The sequence below is a fragment of the Equus asinus genome, chromosome 2 (assembly GCF_041296235.1).
Source record: "Equus asinus isolate D_3611 breed Donkey chromosome 2, EquAss-T2T_v2, whole genome shotgun sequence".
Lineage (NCBI taxonomy): Eukaryota > Metazoa > Chordata > Mammalia > Perissodactyla > Equidae > Equus > Equus asinus.
In genome coordinates, this window is record NC_091791.1 from 192,021,603 (window position 1) to 192,036,575 (window position 14,973).

General features: G+C 42.2%; 2 protein-coding genes across 10 annotated transcripts in view; both read right to left on the reverse strand.

Annotated features, from left to right (window-relative positions):
• Nucleotides 1–246: 246 nt before the first annotated feature.
• On the reverse strand, nt 247–7,331 carry VCPKMT (valosin containing protein lysine methyltransferase). Of its 8 annotated transcripts, none has more exons than XR_011501591.1 (7): nt 6,668–7,331; nt 6,432–6,542; nt 6,095–6,262; nt 5,017–5,136; nt 3,918–4,022; nt 1,289–1,341; nt 247–408 (listed from the first exon to the last, which is right to left on the reverse strand). XR_011501591.1 is itself a non-coding variant. In XM_044765604.2 (7 exons), the coding sequence occupies exons 1-6, from the start codon at nt 7,222–7,224 to the stop codon at nt 1,327–1,329; spliced, it is 981 nt and encodes a 326-aa protein (XP_044621539.1). In that variant the 5' UTR covers nt 7,225–7,327; the 3' UTR covers nt 247–408; nt 1,289–1,326. The 8 variants fall into 8 exon arrangements, 4 of the variants coding, with proteins under 4 accessions (XP_044621539.1, XP_070360414.1, XP_070360412.1 ...); XR_001400140.3 differs by having other exon boundaries at nt 1,052–1,341; nt 6,190–6,262; nt 6,668–7,324; XM_044765604.2 differs by having other exon boundaries at nt 6,190–6,262; nt 6,668–7,327.
• Nucleotides 7,332–7,519: 188 nt separating this feature from the next.
• SOS2 (SOS Ras/Rho guanine nucleotide exchange factor 2) overlaps nt 7,520–14,973 on the reverse strand; it is an 88,566-nt gene continuing 81,112 nt past the window's right edge. For both annotated transcript variants that reach the window (XM_044765601.2, XM_070504310.1), the window contains exons 21-23: nt 14,766–14,807; nt 10,057–10,166; nt 7,520–9,240 (exon numbers count right to left, since the gene is read on the reverse strand). In XM_044765601.2, coding sequence (XP_044621536.1) covers nt 8,731–9,240; nt 10,057–10,166; nt 14,766–14,807 — 662 coding nt within the window. In that variant the 3' untranslated portion in view covers nt 7,520–8,730. The remainder of the gene's footprint in view (nt 9,241–10,056; nt 10,167–14,765; nt 14,808–14,973) is intronic.

A 14,973-nucleotide genomic window follows, 5' to 3' on the forward strand; every position in this document is an offset into this window, starting at 1 on the left:
GGCTACACTAACTGCTTAGTAAACTGCTTAATGGAATGCTAAAGGCGTACGAACAAAGCACTTTGAAAAGGAACAGCAAAACAAACTTTAAAGACTGAAGTAAGCCTGAAGGAAAGAACTTTCTCTTGACTTTGATCCTAAATTTCTCTAATTAGGGCTGCTTTTGCTCTTTCTGGAAAGCAGTCACCTGCTTTACATGTTCATTTTCTTCAAAGCTATTTCTGAAACATTCACAAAGTCACAGGATCTCAAAAACGATGTTTATTTTAACACATAAAACGTGCCACCACCATGCACCCGCGCCTGTGAGCACAAGAATTCCGTCCAGGTTCCACTCCTCTTCAGAACCAGCGAGACTCAAGTCCCTGACAGACCAGCCTGTGCGCAGATTATCACACCTAAAACAGACTACACAGAATCCAAATCATTTGGTGAATGTGTACAGAACCACATTTCAGTTATTTAAAAACCTTTCTCTGTTTCACGTAAACCAGTTAACACCAGAGATTTCAGCCCCACTTTCCTGGAAGATATACACGAGGGAAAGTGCATGAGCCACACAAGTGCACGAGCCTGAAACGGGGCTTTTGTTCTCACTCCTTTCTCAAATAAAAATCTTGCAAACCTACCTCGGCCCCCTCCCGACCTCCTGATTTCACTTTCAGTCTTCCCAATGCACCCAGTATCACTGACTCTCTAACTCACAGAGACATGCATGGTGGAGGAAAAGAAAACTGTGGCCAACGTAAGTACACAAAACAATATTTTCAGTATTTCTTAAGTAAAAGAACCCTTAAATATTAAAGCTATCTTAAAAGTAATGAAGTGGAAGATACATATGACAAAACCACCGCATAATTACGTTACAATGAAAACCCCCTTTTAAATGTATCTATCTTGAAGACAAACTAAAATGTACTGGTTTGAGTTTAAACATTGTTACGTAGTAATAGACAACCCTTTAGAGATCGATCAGTTTATCTCTAGTTTGCTGAGGAAGCAGCAGGTCAACCCCGCTTCTCCGCTGGCCTCTGGCAGACTTCAGGCTCACCTCAACACCGATTTTATTTGAGGAGGGACTGACATACAGTGCTGCTTTCAGACAGAACTTGATGCCGAGCTAAAAGTAAATGAAGCCGGATTTCAGGCCCGCAGGCATCTTCCTATCACAGCCAGCCCGTGGTGGTCGTCGTCTATATAGCCGGTCTCAAAGGACATGCTGGAAAAAATCTGTGAACGCAATCTTCCCATGCTGTTTTCACATGCTCCATTCACATCTTTAGCTTACCCAGGTTGTTAGAGGCTTGGGTGAGATGATTAAAGTTTTCACGATGGAAATTTCTGCAGGAAGAAAAAAATTGATTTCTTATCAGAAGTTAAGTATTTACTAGGTACTTAATACTAGCTAATAGACCGAGTAATGGCTAAATGCAATCCCAATGAACAATCATGCATAACGCTTAGAGATGGCTTTTTCCACTGATACCTAATGCACAAGCAACCAAAGAAAACACAAAGACACCAGACATCGTCAAAATTAAAACCCCTGTGCTTCAGAGGGCTTACTATCAAAAAAATGAGGGGCCGGCCCCCGGGCCGAGTGGGTAGGTTCGCGTACTCTGCTTCGGCGGCCCAGGGTTTGGATCCTGGGTGCGGACATAGCACCGCTTGTCAGGCCATGCTGAGGTGGTGTCCCACATGCCACAACTAGAAGGACCCGCAACTATAATTTACAACTATGTACTGGGGGCATTTGGGGAGATAAAAGCAGGGGGGAAAAAAAAAAGATGACAACCCCCAGGATGAGAGGAAGTATTTGGAAGTCATGTGTCTGCTGAGGGTCCAGTATCCACAATACATAAAGAACTCTCACAACTCAACAGTAAAAAGACAACTCAATTTAAAAATGGGCACAGTATGTCTGCAAAGATGTACAAAAGGCCAATAAGCACATGAAAAGATACTCAACATCATTAGTCACTAGGGAAATGAAAATATACCACAATGAGATATCATTTCATACCTACTAAGATGGCTATACTCAAAAAAAGATGGACAATGACAAGTGCTGGTGAGGATATGAAGAAACCGGAACCCTCAGACATCGCTGATAGGAATGTAAAATGGTACAGCAGCTTTGGAATAGTTCGACAATTGCTCAAAAAGTTAAACAGAGTTCCCACATGACCCAGCACTTCTACTCTAGGTATATACCCAGGAGATTTGAAAACATTATGTCACACAAAAATGTGTACAGAAATATGCATAGCAACATTATTTATTACAGCCAAGAAGTGGAAACAACCAAAATGTCCACTGACTGACAACGGATTGATAAGGTGTGGTGTATCCATACAAAGGAATATCATTTGACTATAAGGAGGAGTGAAGTGCTCCTGCACGATACAACATGGATGAAGCCTGAAAACACTGTGCTGAGGGAAAGGCGCCAGACACAAGAAGCCACGGAGTGTGTGGTTCCATTTATATGAAATGTTCAGAACAGGCAAATCCATAGACACAAAGTAGATCAGTGGTTGCCAGGGACTGGCAACGGGAAGAAAGCAGGAATAGGAAGTAACTGCTAATGAGTATGGGGTTTCTTTCTGGGGTGATGAAAATGTTTGAAGTTAGAGAGTGCAGATGGTCGTGCAACTTCGTGAATGTACTAACCACCACTGAATTGTACACTTTAAAAGGGTGAATTTTATGGTATCTCAAATTTTTTGAAAAAGAAATGATTCTTTGCAAAAAAAAAAAAAAGTCTTTATATTTAGGAAACGAAATCTTCATGCCTCAAACAACTTCTACTTTTAAAACTACACAACAGCTTCAGCTAAAACTGGATCCTTCAAGGCGTAGGGCATTTTTTACGTGTCTTTCTATCTCCAGCACCACGCCACATAAAAGTCAGCTGACCTGAATTACTATCACACTGCTCTTCTTTCCTTATGGTCCTACACCTAGTCTCCATCCCCAAATTACAGGTTATTTGCTTTTGGCCAGAACTCACATAATCAAGAAACTCCATCACAAACAAATTCAATCAAAGCAAAGATAACAGAAACAAGCGGGACTTCTTATATTCTGCAGCCTTAATTCATAAAATCGACCATATCCCTGCCTTATACAGTCACATACACAAAAGAGGTGCTGGGGACACACAGACAGATGGGACACAATTCTTTCCAGAGGCTCAAACTCTAGGCATCGCAGAGGCAACCTGCATAAAATGCAGCTGTTATAACAGGTACAGAAAGCAACAAAAAGGCGACATACATCAATTCTATCTGAGTGCATTTTTCTTTATTAGATAGATCGGCCTTGTTATATTTTTTACTTTGACTATTAAAAAAATCTGAATGGTTGGGGCTGGCCCTGTGGCCGAGTAGTTGAGTTTGTGCGCTCTGCTGCAGGGGGCCCAGTGTTTCGTTGGTTCGGGTCCTGGGCGCGGATATGGCACTGCTCATCGGGCCACGCTGGGGTGGCGTCCCACATGCCACAACTAGAAGGACCCACAACGAAGAATATACAACTATGTACCGGGTGGCTTTGGGGAGAAAGAGGAAAAAATAAAATCTTTAAAAAAAAAATCTGAATGGTTGGAGAAAGTTCACAAAGGTCAGAACTGGTATTTTAAAATCTCTGAGAAAACAAAACCTTATAAACAGCTAAAGTATTGTTGGAGGTAATGCCCAATTACAAAGTAATTCACAGCCGGACGGCACCTTTAGAAAAAAGGCGTGCTGTGTTGTAGAGGAAGAACCCGAGGCCAGGAAAGAGATCTTAACAGTGAGAGCTGGTGCTCAAAGCCAGTGTTTACCCACACCAGAATCAACGTCTACACCACACACGGGCTGAGACAGCTGCCGGCTGATGAAATCTCCCAGAGGATGAAAAGCCCAGAATGTACTTACCGATTTTTTCTTTCTGATGTATAAAATATGAATATCTTCACTTCGATATTCCTCATCATGTTTTTCCAAAGGAATTTTTTCAAAGTCAAAGTCTAGTTGAAGGAGCTATAAATTTAAAAGAGATATACTTCAAGTTCAATCACAGGAGCTATCCTGAGGGACAGTCAGAAGGGTGATTGCCTCTGGCGGAGCACTGACGGGGAAGGGGCACGTGGAGCCTCTCAGGTCCTACAGACAGAAAACGTTCCCTATCTTTATGTCAGGCAGTGGTTGCTGGGTGTACACACATGGAAAACTGAGCCCGCCACTTGATATAAGTGCATTTTACATGTTTCAACTCAACTGAAACTGTATAACACAACATTTTCAACTATACAGTTTCAAAAGTTAAGATTCTTCATATTCAAGAAAAACACGAAAATAAAAAACCATTTTAGCATATACCTAAGAGAGTCTTATAATTACTTTCTCATTTAACAAAAGCAGTCCTTTCAGTGGATAAAACTGCAGGGCTGTAGAGATGTACCCTCAAGGAGTCACTTGTAACGTGACAGATTTTTGCCCATAAAAAGGGTCTGGGGGACCACTGGGGGCAGATGGGTTGAAAGATACATGGGGCTCTATGTACTACTTTTGCAACTTCCTTTGAGTCTTTATTTCAAAAGAAAAAGAAAAAGAAAAACCCCTGAAAATAAATAGAATATCTTGGTCAAAGCTTTTATAAAGATGTAGAGGAAAACACAGAAGTAAACCATACCACATTATCATGTTTCTATGATATATTCTCCAAAAGTAATACATCACTATTATGTTCCCAAAGGCCAGCATCATGTTTAATAAAGAAACACTGGACACTTTCTCAGAAGAGACAAGGTGTCAGCATTATTATTTTACATTGTTCTGCACATACCAGATCAATTAACGAGAAAAGAAAAATAAATAGATGATGAGAAAAGATGAAGGGCAGGCTGTGAAGGAGCCTCTCCTGGGGGTCAGAGGAGAGGGTTTCCCACTCAGAATGACCGCAGTGCACTTGCACACATCACAGAGCCCTCCTGAAGCACGGGCACTGCAAGGACAGACCGAGTGCAGAACTCACCTCAAAGTATTTTCTCTCGATTTCTGGATTTTTTCCCATCGTTCTTTGTTCATAACAACATATAATGCAAGTCTCAGATCCACTGAGATCTTTTAGAGTTTTCAACAACGGCTCCAAAGACTGTTGAAAAAGGAATACGGTTTTTGGGTTTTTTTTGCTTTAAAGATTTTACTTTTCCCTTTTCTCCCCAAAGCCCCCCGGTACATAGTTGTATTTTTCAGTTGTGGGTCCTTCTAGTTGTGGCATGTAGGATGCTGCCTCAGCATGGCCTGATGAGTGGTGCCACGTCCGCGTCCAGGATCCAAACTGGCAAAACCCTGGGCCACCAAAGTGGAGTGCGCGAACTTAACGGTTTTTGTTTATGACTTTAAAAATTTTATATTTTTACTATAAAAAGGGGTAGGGGAGGTGGTGGGGGTAATTATAACTCCCCTACAATTTATCCATCTTTGAATCATCCAACAAAGTACATGCAGTCAAAGCTCTCTAACTAATGATTGGTAAACTCCTCTTAACTAATCAACCATTGTATTGATTTCAGTTTCCAAAGAAAGGATTCAAGTGAATGCATTTTGGAGTTCCCATGGGAAAACAAATGGAATTGACTTCACTCTTAAAAATTTAACTTTATTTAATCTAATTTAATTTGGGATTTAAACAATCAACAATTTACCTACAAGACACGTCTGATCCTAAGGAACATAAGTTGGCTCAAAGCTCATTATTTAGAAAATGGGTGATGTCCACAACGCTATACAAACTGCCGTTTAAAGAAATCATTCTGAGTCTAATAGATCTTGCTATAGAATAATGAATTCTTTACAATGCAATTTAATTCTCAATGTCACAGTTAACATATTCACTAGGAATAGCTAAGTAAAAAAAAAAAAGTAGAAATCTTAGCTTTTCATAATAGATCCAGATGGCCAAATCCTTTTTTTTTACAGACGCCTCCAGTAAAAAGCACATGGCACTTTTCTCAACATGCTTCACAGGCCTGCATGTTAATCACGATTAACGCGTGGTCCCTGGGACCTTTACTCTCTCTTTACTGTGTTACCAACTATAGGACAAATACCTCGCGTTCAGAAACGTTGAAATGTGAAGAGATGTGTGCTTCAGAATCCAGGAAACGCGGCAGGTCTTAAGGAAGAGACTGCACTGAGTACTCACCTCCTCGTAGTATATGCAGTCGGCCATCAGTATGTAGTCCGGAGGAGAAGGAAAGTCTTCTGTTTCTTCCCCCCTTAAAAACGTCAACCAAATATTTTACGTGTTGCTTTAATAATGTAAAAGATTCTTGTTTTGTACACAACACCCGGAACGTCTCCTTCGTATTAAGCACGCTGCAGTGAAACGCAATTTAAAGCGGACTACAAGGGCTATCTGGAAACAAGCGGAAAGGCCATACAAACCATTTCAGTACCTTGGCTTGAACAGAACCGGTGACGAGATGCTTGTTCATGTTAATGTTCCTCTTCAGCAAGTCTTGCAACTCCTCCAGATCGGTGACTACGACGTCCGCCCTGTAAGACGACGCGGTCGGCGGGGAGGCGGGCCCCGGGGTCGCCCGCCCCGGAGTCTTCCGGCCTCGGGGGTCTCCCGCCCCTGGGGTCGCCCCGCCCCGGGGGCCTCCCGCCCCGCGGCTTACCCGAGTGTGGCGGCCATGAGCCCCACGGCCCCCGTGCCCGAGCCCAGCTCCAGCACCGACCGCCGGCTCAGCGCGTGGGCGCCCTCGCCGGAGAACCCGGGCGTCTCCAGGTATTTACAGAGGACGATGGCGGCGTCCCACACCACGCAGCCCACGCCGCCGGAGCCGTACTGCTGGAGGCGCAACTCCGTGCCATCTCGCTTCTCCAGCACCCGCACGAAGTTTTGCAGCGGATCCTCTACCGGAGCCTCCCGGGCGGCCGCCATCCCGCTGGCCCAGCACGCGGCGCGCGCAGTGACGTCATCACCGCGCCCCGCCCGCGGCCCGGCGCTTCCAGGAGGCGCGTGCGCAGAGAGTAGCCCGGAAGGCGGCGTCCTGGGCGGGGCCCGCCGCTGGGCGCCTACTCCCCGACTCTCCCCGGTACGAGCGTGGCTTCGCGAAGGGACAGCGCACGTTACTCTTCCGGGCAAAGCTAGTTCCATAGTTTGCTCTTTAAAAAAGAAAGCCAGCCTCGGAGCGTCTCCACCTGGGTGGAGCCCGACTGACGCAGTCGCCATCGGCCCTAAATCCAGACGGCTTCCCAGACCCCACCGAGGACGGCTGTAACCTGCTCGTTAAGAGTTTTCTGGCGCGCTCCTGATTGCTCATCCGAATGCACAAAAATGGTGGCTGGAGGCTTGCTGATGGCGTTTAAGAGTTAAGACAGAGTTATGCCTCTAAAATGTACATCACTTAAATTCGCGGGATTATGTAATTTAAGTTGCACAAAATATTGAAAATGTGTGTACATATTTCTACAGAACTCAACAATCTTCCCCCCTCGTTACTTATAATGAAAACACATTTTAAAAGTCTTTTAAAAAGTAAGACTGGGGTGGTTTATTAATCTTGTTAAGAACTCTGATACAAAGCACAGTAAAAGGCCACAGACCAGTCAATAAACCACGTGGCTTGTGGCTGTTTCACAACCGCTGCTATGCACTATCAGCAAAACACGCCCTTCTTCACTTGGAAGGAAGGAGTCCATATGGCAACGAAAAGTTTTACTCACTTCTCTGATTAAAAAGTTTAATAAAGCTTTAAGTATCTGCTGGTTTAAATATTACCAATCTAAAAAAAATATTAAAAAAAAATTTTAACAACATTTACAGAGAAACTTAGTAAGTTTTGAAGGCAAGGCAGTTGGTTCTTATGCCATAAGAAACTTTTCCTCTGAATTTATGAATTAGTAAAGTAGCAGATTGTATTATAGGCCTCAAGTCACTTAAATTTATATAGGTTACTAGGATTATCTTTAAATATACAATATAAACAAAACTGTACATACACGCGGCATATTAACTTTGTTTTCCAAAACAATAGGCAACTCATTAGCTAAAGACACCATAGTCTGCAAAAACAAAAGGCACATCTGAGTAAGATACATGCCCTTTCTTCCTCTATGATTGGGTTAGGTAGTCTTTGTTTACATTTTGACAAAATAATAAACACAGTGCATTCTATTATTTTCATTCTATGTTTCATTTTTGTCTTCAGCAGCAAATTCTGGCATTTAAGACATGGCATATTAAAGAGTTTAAGAACAGTGGGTGTTATTTACAATTGTCCTAGATGTAAAAACTAGAAGAATTAGAAGATGGTCAAAGAAGTTTAAAAATTAGTAACACCATACACCCCCTATATCTGTGTAAATTCACTGCCTTAAAAAGGCAGCTATTACTCAAATTTGAAAAATTCCACAAATGCACTATCCCCTTTCAGTGCAATCAATGTCACCTTAAACCGTATGTTAGCAGAGTCTACAGTGCAAATAGAAATTCTTTATACTGGCCTTTTGGCAGCACTGAGGATCCAAAACAAGGTAATGCTACTGATCACCTGAGGATAATGGTAAAGGACTTTTGTATTTTTATTTTTCCAATTTTTAAAAGCTTATTTGATCAGTAGCATTTTTGTAAGAGCATTATTTGTAAAAAGTACTAAAATACTATACCTTTTTTGAATAAATTAAAAAAAAACTTTACAAATACCATTCCAGTGTCAATGACTACATATGGCTAAGGTCATTGAGGAGTTTCCGCGTTTTCTAGCAAAGACAGTCTGTACATTGGGGGGTGCGAAAGCTCCCGTTTGTAAGTCTTTGGTGGCAGTTTTGGTAGGTGAGGGCTTGAATTCTGCCTTGGTGGAACAGGGGGAGCTTGAGGATAAGTGAGATTACTGTGACTAGAACTGAGCACACAGCATCGACGTGGCACCCGTGGAGACGGTGTGCTGGGAGGAGTGTTGGGCGAATCTGGTCGTGTGCTAACGTCTCTGAACCAGTCTGGATCTCTGTGAAGATGTCCCAGGGGAGGTGGCTGAAGATTAAACGGACAGTTTATAAAGTGTTCTGGAGGCCGAAGGGGAACCGGTGGAGGCGTGTCAGGAAGAGGCTCTCTGGGCGGCGGTGGAGGTGGGCTGTGCAGAGACCCCTCAAATGCACCAGAAGGAGCAGGAACTCTGGGTTTCACCTTTGGAGGAGGAGGTTGTCTTGGTGGAATAGCAGGAGGGTCATCATCAGATTTCATATTTCCCTCAAAAAAAAAAAGTAATTAAATTATACCTCTATTCTTCCTGAAAAGTCTGTAAGAAAAAGTTTTTAAAAGACTGAAAATTCTTAGGTGCCAAGTTAAATCCAGAGGCTTAAAACAGGTTAATCTGGTTTAATGATCAGATTTATGAGTAAATTATTCTCAGTTTAATTCCGGGCCCACTTCAATATTTTTATATATGAGATGTTTTAATTGAAATCTTAGAACATAACGCCTCATATTATCTTACTTCGGATGTACATTTCATAAACTTATGCATTTTAAATATAATAATAGGCAAGCGAGTGAAAAGAAGACACAGCTTTGCAGACGTGAAAGGACAGGATGTGAAGAGGACTCATGCTGGCTTCTGCTTTCCAGCCATTTACTTCTAGCTTGTCCAGTGAGGCTTAGGGTGGTGCTTCTCCAGGTGGGATCCAGGGACCAGCAGCATGAGCAGGAAACTTGTTAGAATGCAAATTCTTGGGCCCCACCCCAGACCTACTGAATCAGAAACGCTGGCAATCTGGTTTTAACAGCCTTCCAGCTGATTCTGATGCAGCATAAAAGTTTGAAGAATGCTTTGAATACTAAAGTTCTTTCCACCTTTACCAGAAAGAAAATGTACTTCTTCTGAGTATCTGTGAATCTGCCCAGCCTCTTTTTTAGAAAAAGCGTTATGAGGATTAAACAATTATTTAAAACATTTTTCAAATAAAACAACACAAATATTTAAAAACCACATTTATAAGAACAAGCACTATTCTGAAGATTCACAACTCTGAACAAGTTGAGGCAAACCTAAGTCCCGTTGACTACCTTGGGATTCGAAGCATCGTGATCAAACTTCTTCCGAGGAGGAAGCGGAGGAGGAGTCAGGGGCCCGTCACTTAGTTTATGTAAACTACCGCATGAGCTGAAGAAGGACTCTGGAGGCAAAGAAGATGAGTTAACCACAATTCACAGTGCAGCCATAAGACAAAACAATTCCAATCTGCTGTAGACTCTGTCAGACTTGGTTTATCTATCCTCTCCATTCAACCGTAAGCCCTCTGAGAGAAGTGTGTATTTGTTTTGTATCCCTAGCACGTAGCACAGTGGTTGTGCCTGGCACATGGTAGGTACTTTAGCTAAAGGAAGACATACTATTTAATTAAGATTAATAATGAGATTCTGCTCCCTGAAAAGCCTTTTTTTCTAATGTAAAACAGACATATTTGTATAAACTGTAATAACTCCCAGAGAAAGATCTTCCATAAACAGAGACCATGCATCTTGCCAGCAGCTAGTACTGGGTACACTTGTATGCAGGTAATAAAAACTCCATCAAGGAGACCAGACGGTAGGGCTGCGTTACATGACTCTTCCTCTTTGCAAGTCTCTCATTGATAATGGACGTGTTATATAACCACATTAATGGAAATTTACAAAATAATAGGATACTAGGGGAAAAATTATCCCTAAACATGCTAACGAGACACAGAATAAGAAACTATTTTCATTTATTTCATTTTTCATATGATTAAAAATACCTGTAATTATGGACCAACTCCCTATTTGATCTCTCTCCATACACAGTTATCATAAAGGCAGTGGCCATATCTTGTTTATCATTATACTGAGACTGGGTTCACAGGAGCTAGTTGGGAAAGAAGTTGATGAGTTTAATTTTAAACACACTGAGTGTGAACTGCTTCTGGGACATCCAAGTAAAGATGTCAAACTCATTACTCCATGTCAAAAATTGCTGTCCTGCTCATGACTGCAGTCACCTCAGGGGGTCTTGTTGGCTCAAGGTGCTAATAGCTGAAACAAACAGTATGCCCCTGGGTGCTAGCAGATGGTGTGGGGAGGCTGGAAAGAGCACTCCCGGCTGTGGATGTGTGCCTGTTGCCTGTCCAGCATCCTCGGCCCTGCCTTCGGGAGAACTCCTCTTGGTGATGGTGAATCCATCCCATGTGGTTTAGTCGGCCACTTCTTCCCAGCGCACCCCAATTCCAGTCAAGAAGTGGGCATGGCACTCAGTTTCTCACCTCACCATGATCAGATTTTCAGCAGCCTCTCTTTCGCGCACACAGCCAAGTGCTTCACTGACAGCTGACCTTACTCCTGAGCTCCAGAGACAAGGCCTGATTAGACCAATCCGAGTAATGCCACTCCTGCAGCCAGAGGGACTGGCTTAGCCGTGGCACACGACCCAATCCAGACTAGTGAAATTTCAAAGGGGGTTTGTTAGGGGCTACTGAAAAGGAAGTTCCCTGTTCTTCTGGAAAAGCCCTGTGAGTCTGTCTCTGTACCTCTCTCTCCTCCTCACCTGACTGAACAAAGACGCACACACTTTATGGCTCCTGCCACCACTCACAACCACGAGGGCAAACAGTCTCAGATAAAGCCGACAATCTGGGCAAAACAAGGAAGAGTCAAAAAGAAACCTGGTCTTTAGTAACACCACTGAGCCACTGAATCAACCATTCTTAAGGCAGCCTGTCTCTACTTCCAATCATGTGAGTCCGAATGCTTTCTTACGGCTTAAGTCACACTCCGCTAGGTCTTCTGTTCCTCACAGAAGCAAACACACTCCTGGAGGCAGAAAATACCTGAATGATGCTGGGACAGCTGTGAGAGTTTCCGTGTCTTACTCCACAATCACACCACTTAACCACTGTGTCATGCTTCTCCCAGCAAGCACTCAATAACCCTTGCTGAAGCATGAATACCATTTTATTTTCTATCAAGAGCATTTCTCTACAAGATTACAGTTTTTGCGAGCATTTTAAATAACTTCAGTATTCCACACTAGTGACTGTAGGATCATTTACTAACGATTTCTATAATGTTAGGAGAGAAGAAAATTAGAGGATCAATTCAGGATGTACAGCATGGGAAAGAAGCTCCAAGAAGGGAGTCAGAGAACACTGTGTGGAAGAAATTATTAATACATGATACAAGGAACATCTTCTAGAAATCAAAGACATAAATCTCTAAATTTAAAAGGCTCATTAAGTACATGCAAAATGAAAGAAACAAAGACCCACATCAAAGCGGATCATCGTTAATGTGCAGATCATTAGGAAAAAAGAGATCTTAAACGTGTCTTGAATATATTGTGGCAGAGACTACTAATTGTGCCCCAGTGTACCCTTCCCTTTGCTCCTTTTACTAATAGGATCCCATGAATTTTAGCAAGACAAAGGCTGCCCAGTTAGAGACAACATTTCTTAGCCTCTCTTGTAGCTGGGTGTATCCAGGTACTCAGTTTGGGCCAATGGCATGAGAGCAGAAGTGATGTGTGCCACTCCCAGATCACGTTTTTATAACGAAGTTCCTTGCCCTCCACGTTCCTATAGGTGGGAAAATGGTAACAGCTGAAGCAGTTACTCAAGACTCAGAAATGGAAGCCACATTTTGAGAATCCTGAATTGTCCCGCTAGCTTGAAAACCCTGTGGAGCAGAGTTGTCACCTGCTCTGGCTATAGTGAGAAATCAATTTCTATTTCATTTAAGGGACTGCATTTTTGGGTCCCTTGGCTACAGCAAGTATCCTCTGGCTTTAAAAAAAAAAAAGACTGAGAATGTACGGTTATTGACAGAAGGATTTTTGTCTATTTTGTTCAGTGCCATATCTCTTGCCTCTAAGAACAGAGCTTGCACATATCAGGCATTTAAAAATTATGCATGAATAATTTATAAGTGAATGATACTGGACTTCTAAACAGCAAGTATGAAAGCTAGAAGACAGCGGGAAAATGCTTTCACCATTCTGAGTGAAAATGATGTAAAATTCTATACCAAGCCAAGTTTAACAATTAAATGTATTACATGTTCAGAAATGCAAGAACTTAAAAACTTTATATCCTATGTATCCTTTCTCAGGTAACTACTGGAGGACGTGCCCCTACTGAAACAGGAGAACATATCAGAAAGGGGATAAGGAATCCAAAAAAAAGGACCCAACGGAGGAGAGAAGTGAAGGGAATTTCTAGGATGACAACAAAACAAAGTTCTAGGATGACAGCTGGGTCAGAGACCGAGATGGCAACCAGTCCAAACTGGAGCAGGACAAAAGGGCACCAGGAAGGTTTCCAAGTTAAAAAGCAAAAAAAAAAAAAATCCTGATAGCTTCCTTGAGTGGTCTGACCTTATAGAAAACTGTGCTATGAAAGGCTGCGGGAAGACTGAGCAGTAGATGTTTAAAAAACTAACAAACAAAAACCTAAGCATTAATGAGCTGTTACTCATTTCAGGAAACAGCTGGACAAGAAGGAGGCACAACCAGAACACCCACTGCCTGACCTGGCAGGGAGCGCTGTTTCCCCAGCCGTGGCAAGTACACTAGGCAGAGGGAAGGGCGAGAGCTTCATCCACCACAACAGAAAGTCAGCAAACACTGTCGACAACTAACGATCCAAAGAGAGAACAGCACAAAAACGTCATCTCAAAATGTGCACGTGTCACTGGAGAACAAGGGAAGGGGTGGGCAGACATGGGGTAGGGACTGCTGTTAATTCCATTTAGGTGTTTTAGCACTATTTGCCTTTTAAACTCTATGAATCTATCACTTTGACAAAAATTTAAAAATTAAAACAAAGTATAGTAATTAAACATTTAAAAGAATAAACCTACTTTCTCAGGAGATGGGATTCTCTTGCTACTATCTAAATTATATACATGTTACCAGGATAGAAGCAGAAGTCCACCAGACTGGGAGAATTACTCCTGAAGCTGCTGTGCCCTTTTTGGGTTATTTTGTTTTAAACAAATGACCATAGAGAGGTGACAGCATTTATGTCATAAATTATGAAACAATTAAGAATGACAGAATGGTGTTTTACTAAAAATAGTGCTGTAATTAACTAAGATCATGTGAAGAAACAAGTGCTTGAGGGCGAGCCTGGCAGCCTGACAAACAGTTAGTAGAGGATCCCCAGGGGAGAGTGACCCGGACGGGTGGGGAGAGGAGAGGCAGCTGACTTGAGGTTACTGCTCATCCTGTGCCAAGCAATGTGCCAGGTGACCTACAGAGGCAGCTCATTTGATCCTTAACAAGTTTGGGGATGCTAAGCAATTTCTTCAAGGTCACACACAGCCCCTAGGACATACATAGGTTGTAAAATTATGAAGACAAACTACAGTAAAGAGCACCCGGTTATAAGTAAATAATTCAATTTATTTATAAGAATTTCAGGGGCTGGCCCCACGGCCGAGTGTTAAGTTCGCGTGCTCTGCTTCGGCTGCCCTGGGCTTCACTGGTTTGGATCCTGGGCGCGGACATGGCACTGCTCATCAGGCCATGCTGAGGTGGCATCCCATATGCCACAACTAGGAGGACCCACAACTAAAAGTGTGCAGCTATGTACTGGGGGGCTTTGGGGAGAAAAAGGAAAAATAAAATCTCAAAAAAAAAAAGAATTTCATTCCTTAAATTTTTTAAATGTTGCTAAAATCCAAAATATTCATAAACAAATTTAATTAACTCAATTATTATCTTTACAGTCATTTCATTAGAATCAACTCAAATCCTTACTTACTTGAGTGTGGCAAGAGGACTGGAGCAAAGATGCTATTGCTGCCTATGGCAAAGAGAAACATTCATTTGAAAAGGAAGGTAATAGGCATGATTTTATTTTTAAAACATATTTGCATAAAGTCACATATATAATAACACATACAAAGTACTGAATTTTATCATCTTTTGCAATGTTAGTTTTTAAAGAAATGAATCCAGGACTCTTTGTA

Excerpts from the sequence above, each read along its gene's own strand:
- VCPKMT (XM_044765604.2), bottom strand. The coding sequence starts at position 7,224 with ATGGCGACTGCGTCAGTCGGGCTCCACCCAGGTGGAGACGCTCCGAGG. Across the intron at positions 6,263-6,431 it reads CAAGCCAAGGTACTGAAATG|GGGGGAAGAAACAGAAGACT; the intron begins GTTTGTATGGCC and ends GACGTTTTTAAG. Across the intron at positions 4,023-5,016 it reads TCGAGAGAAAATACTTTGAG|CTCCTTCAACTAGACTTTGA; the intron begins GTGAGTTCTGCA and ends TTAAATTTATAG.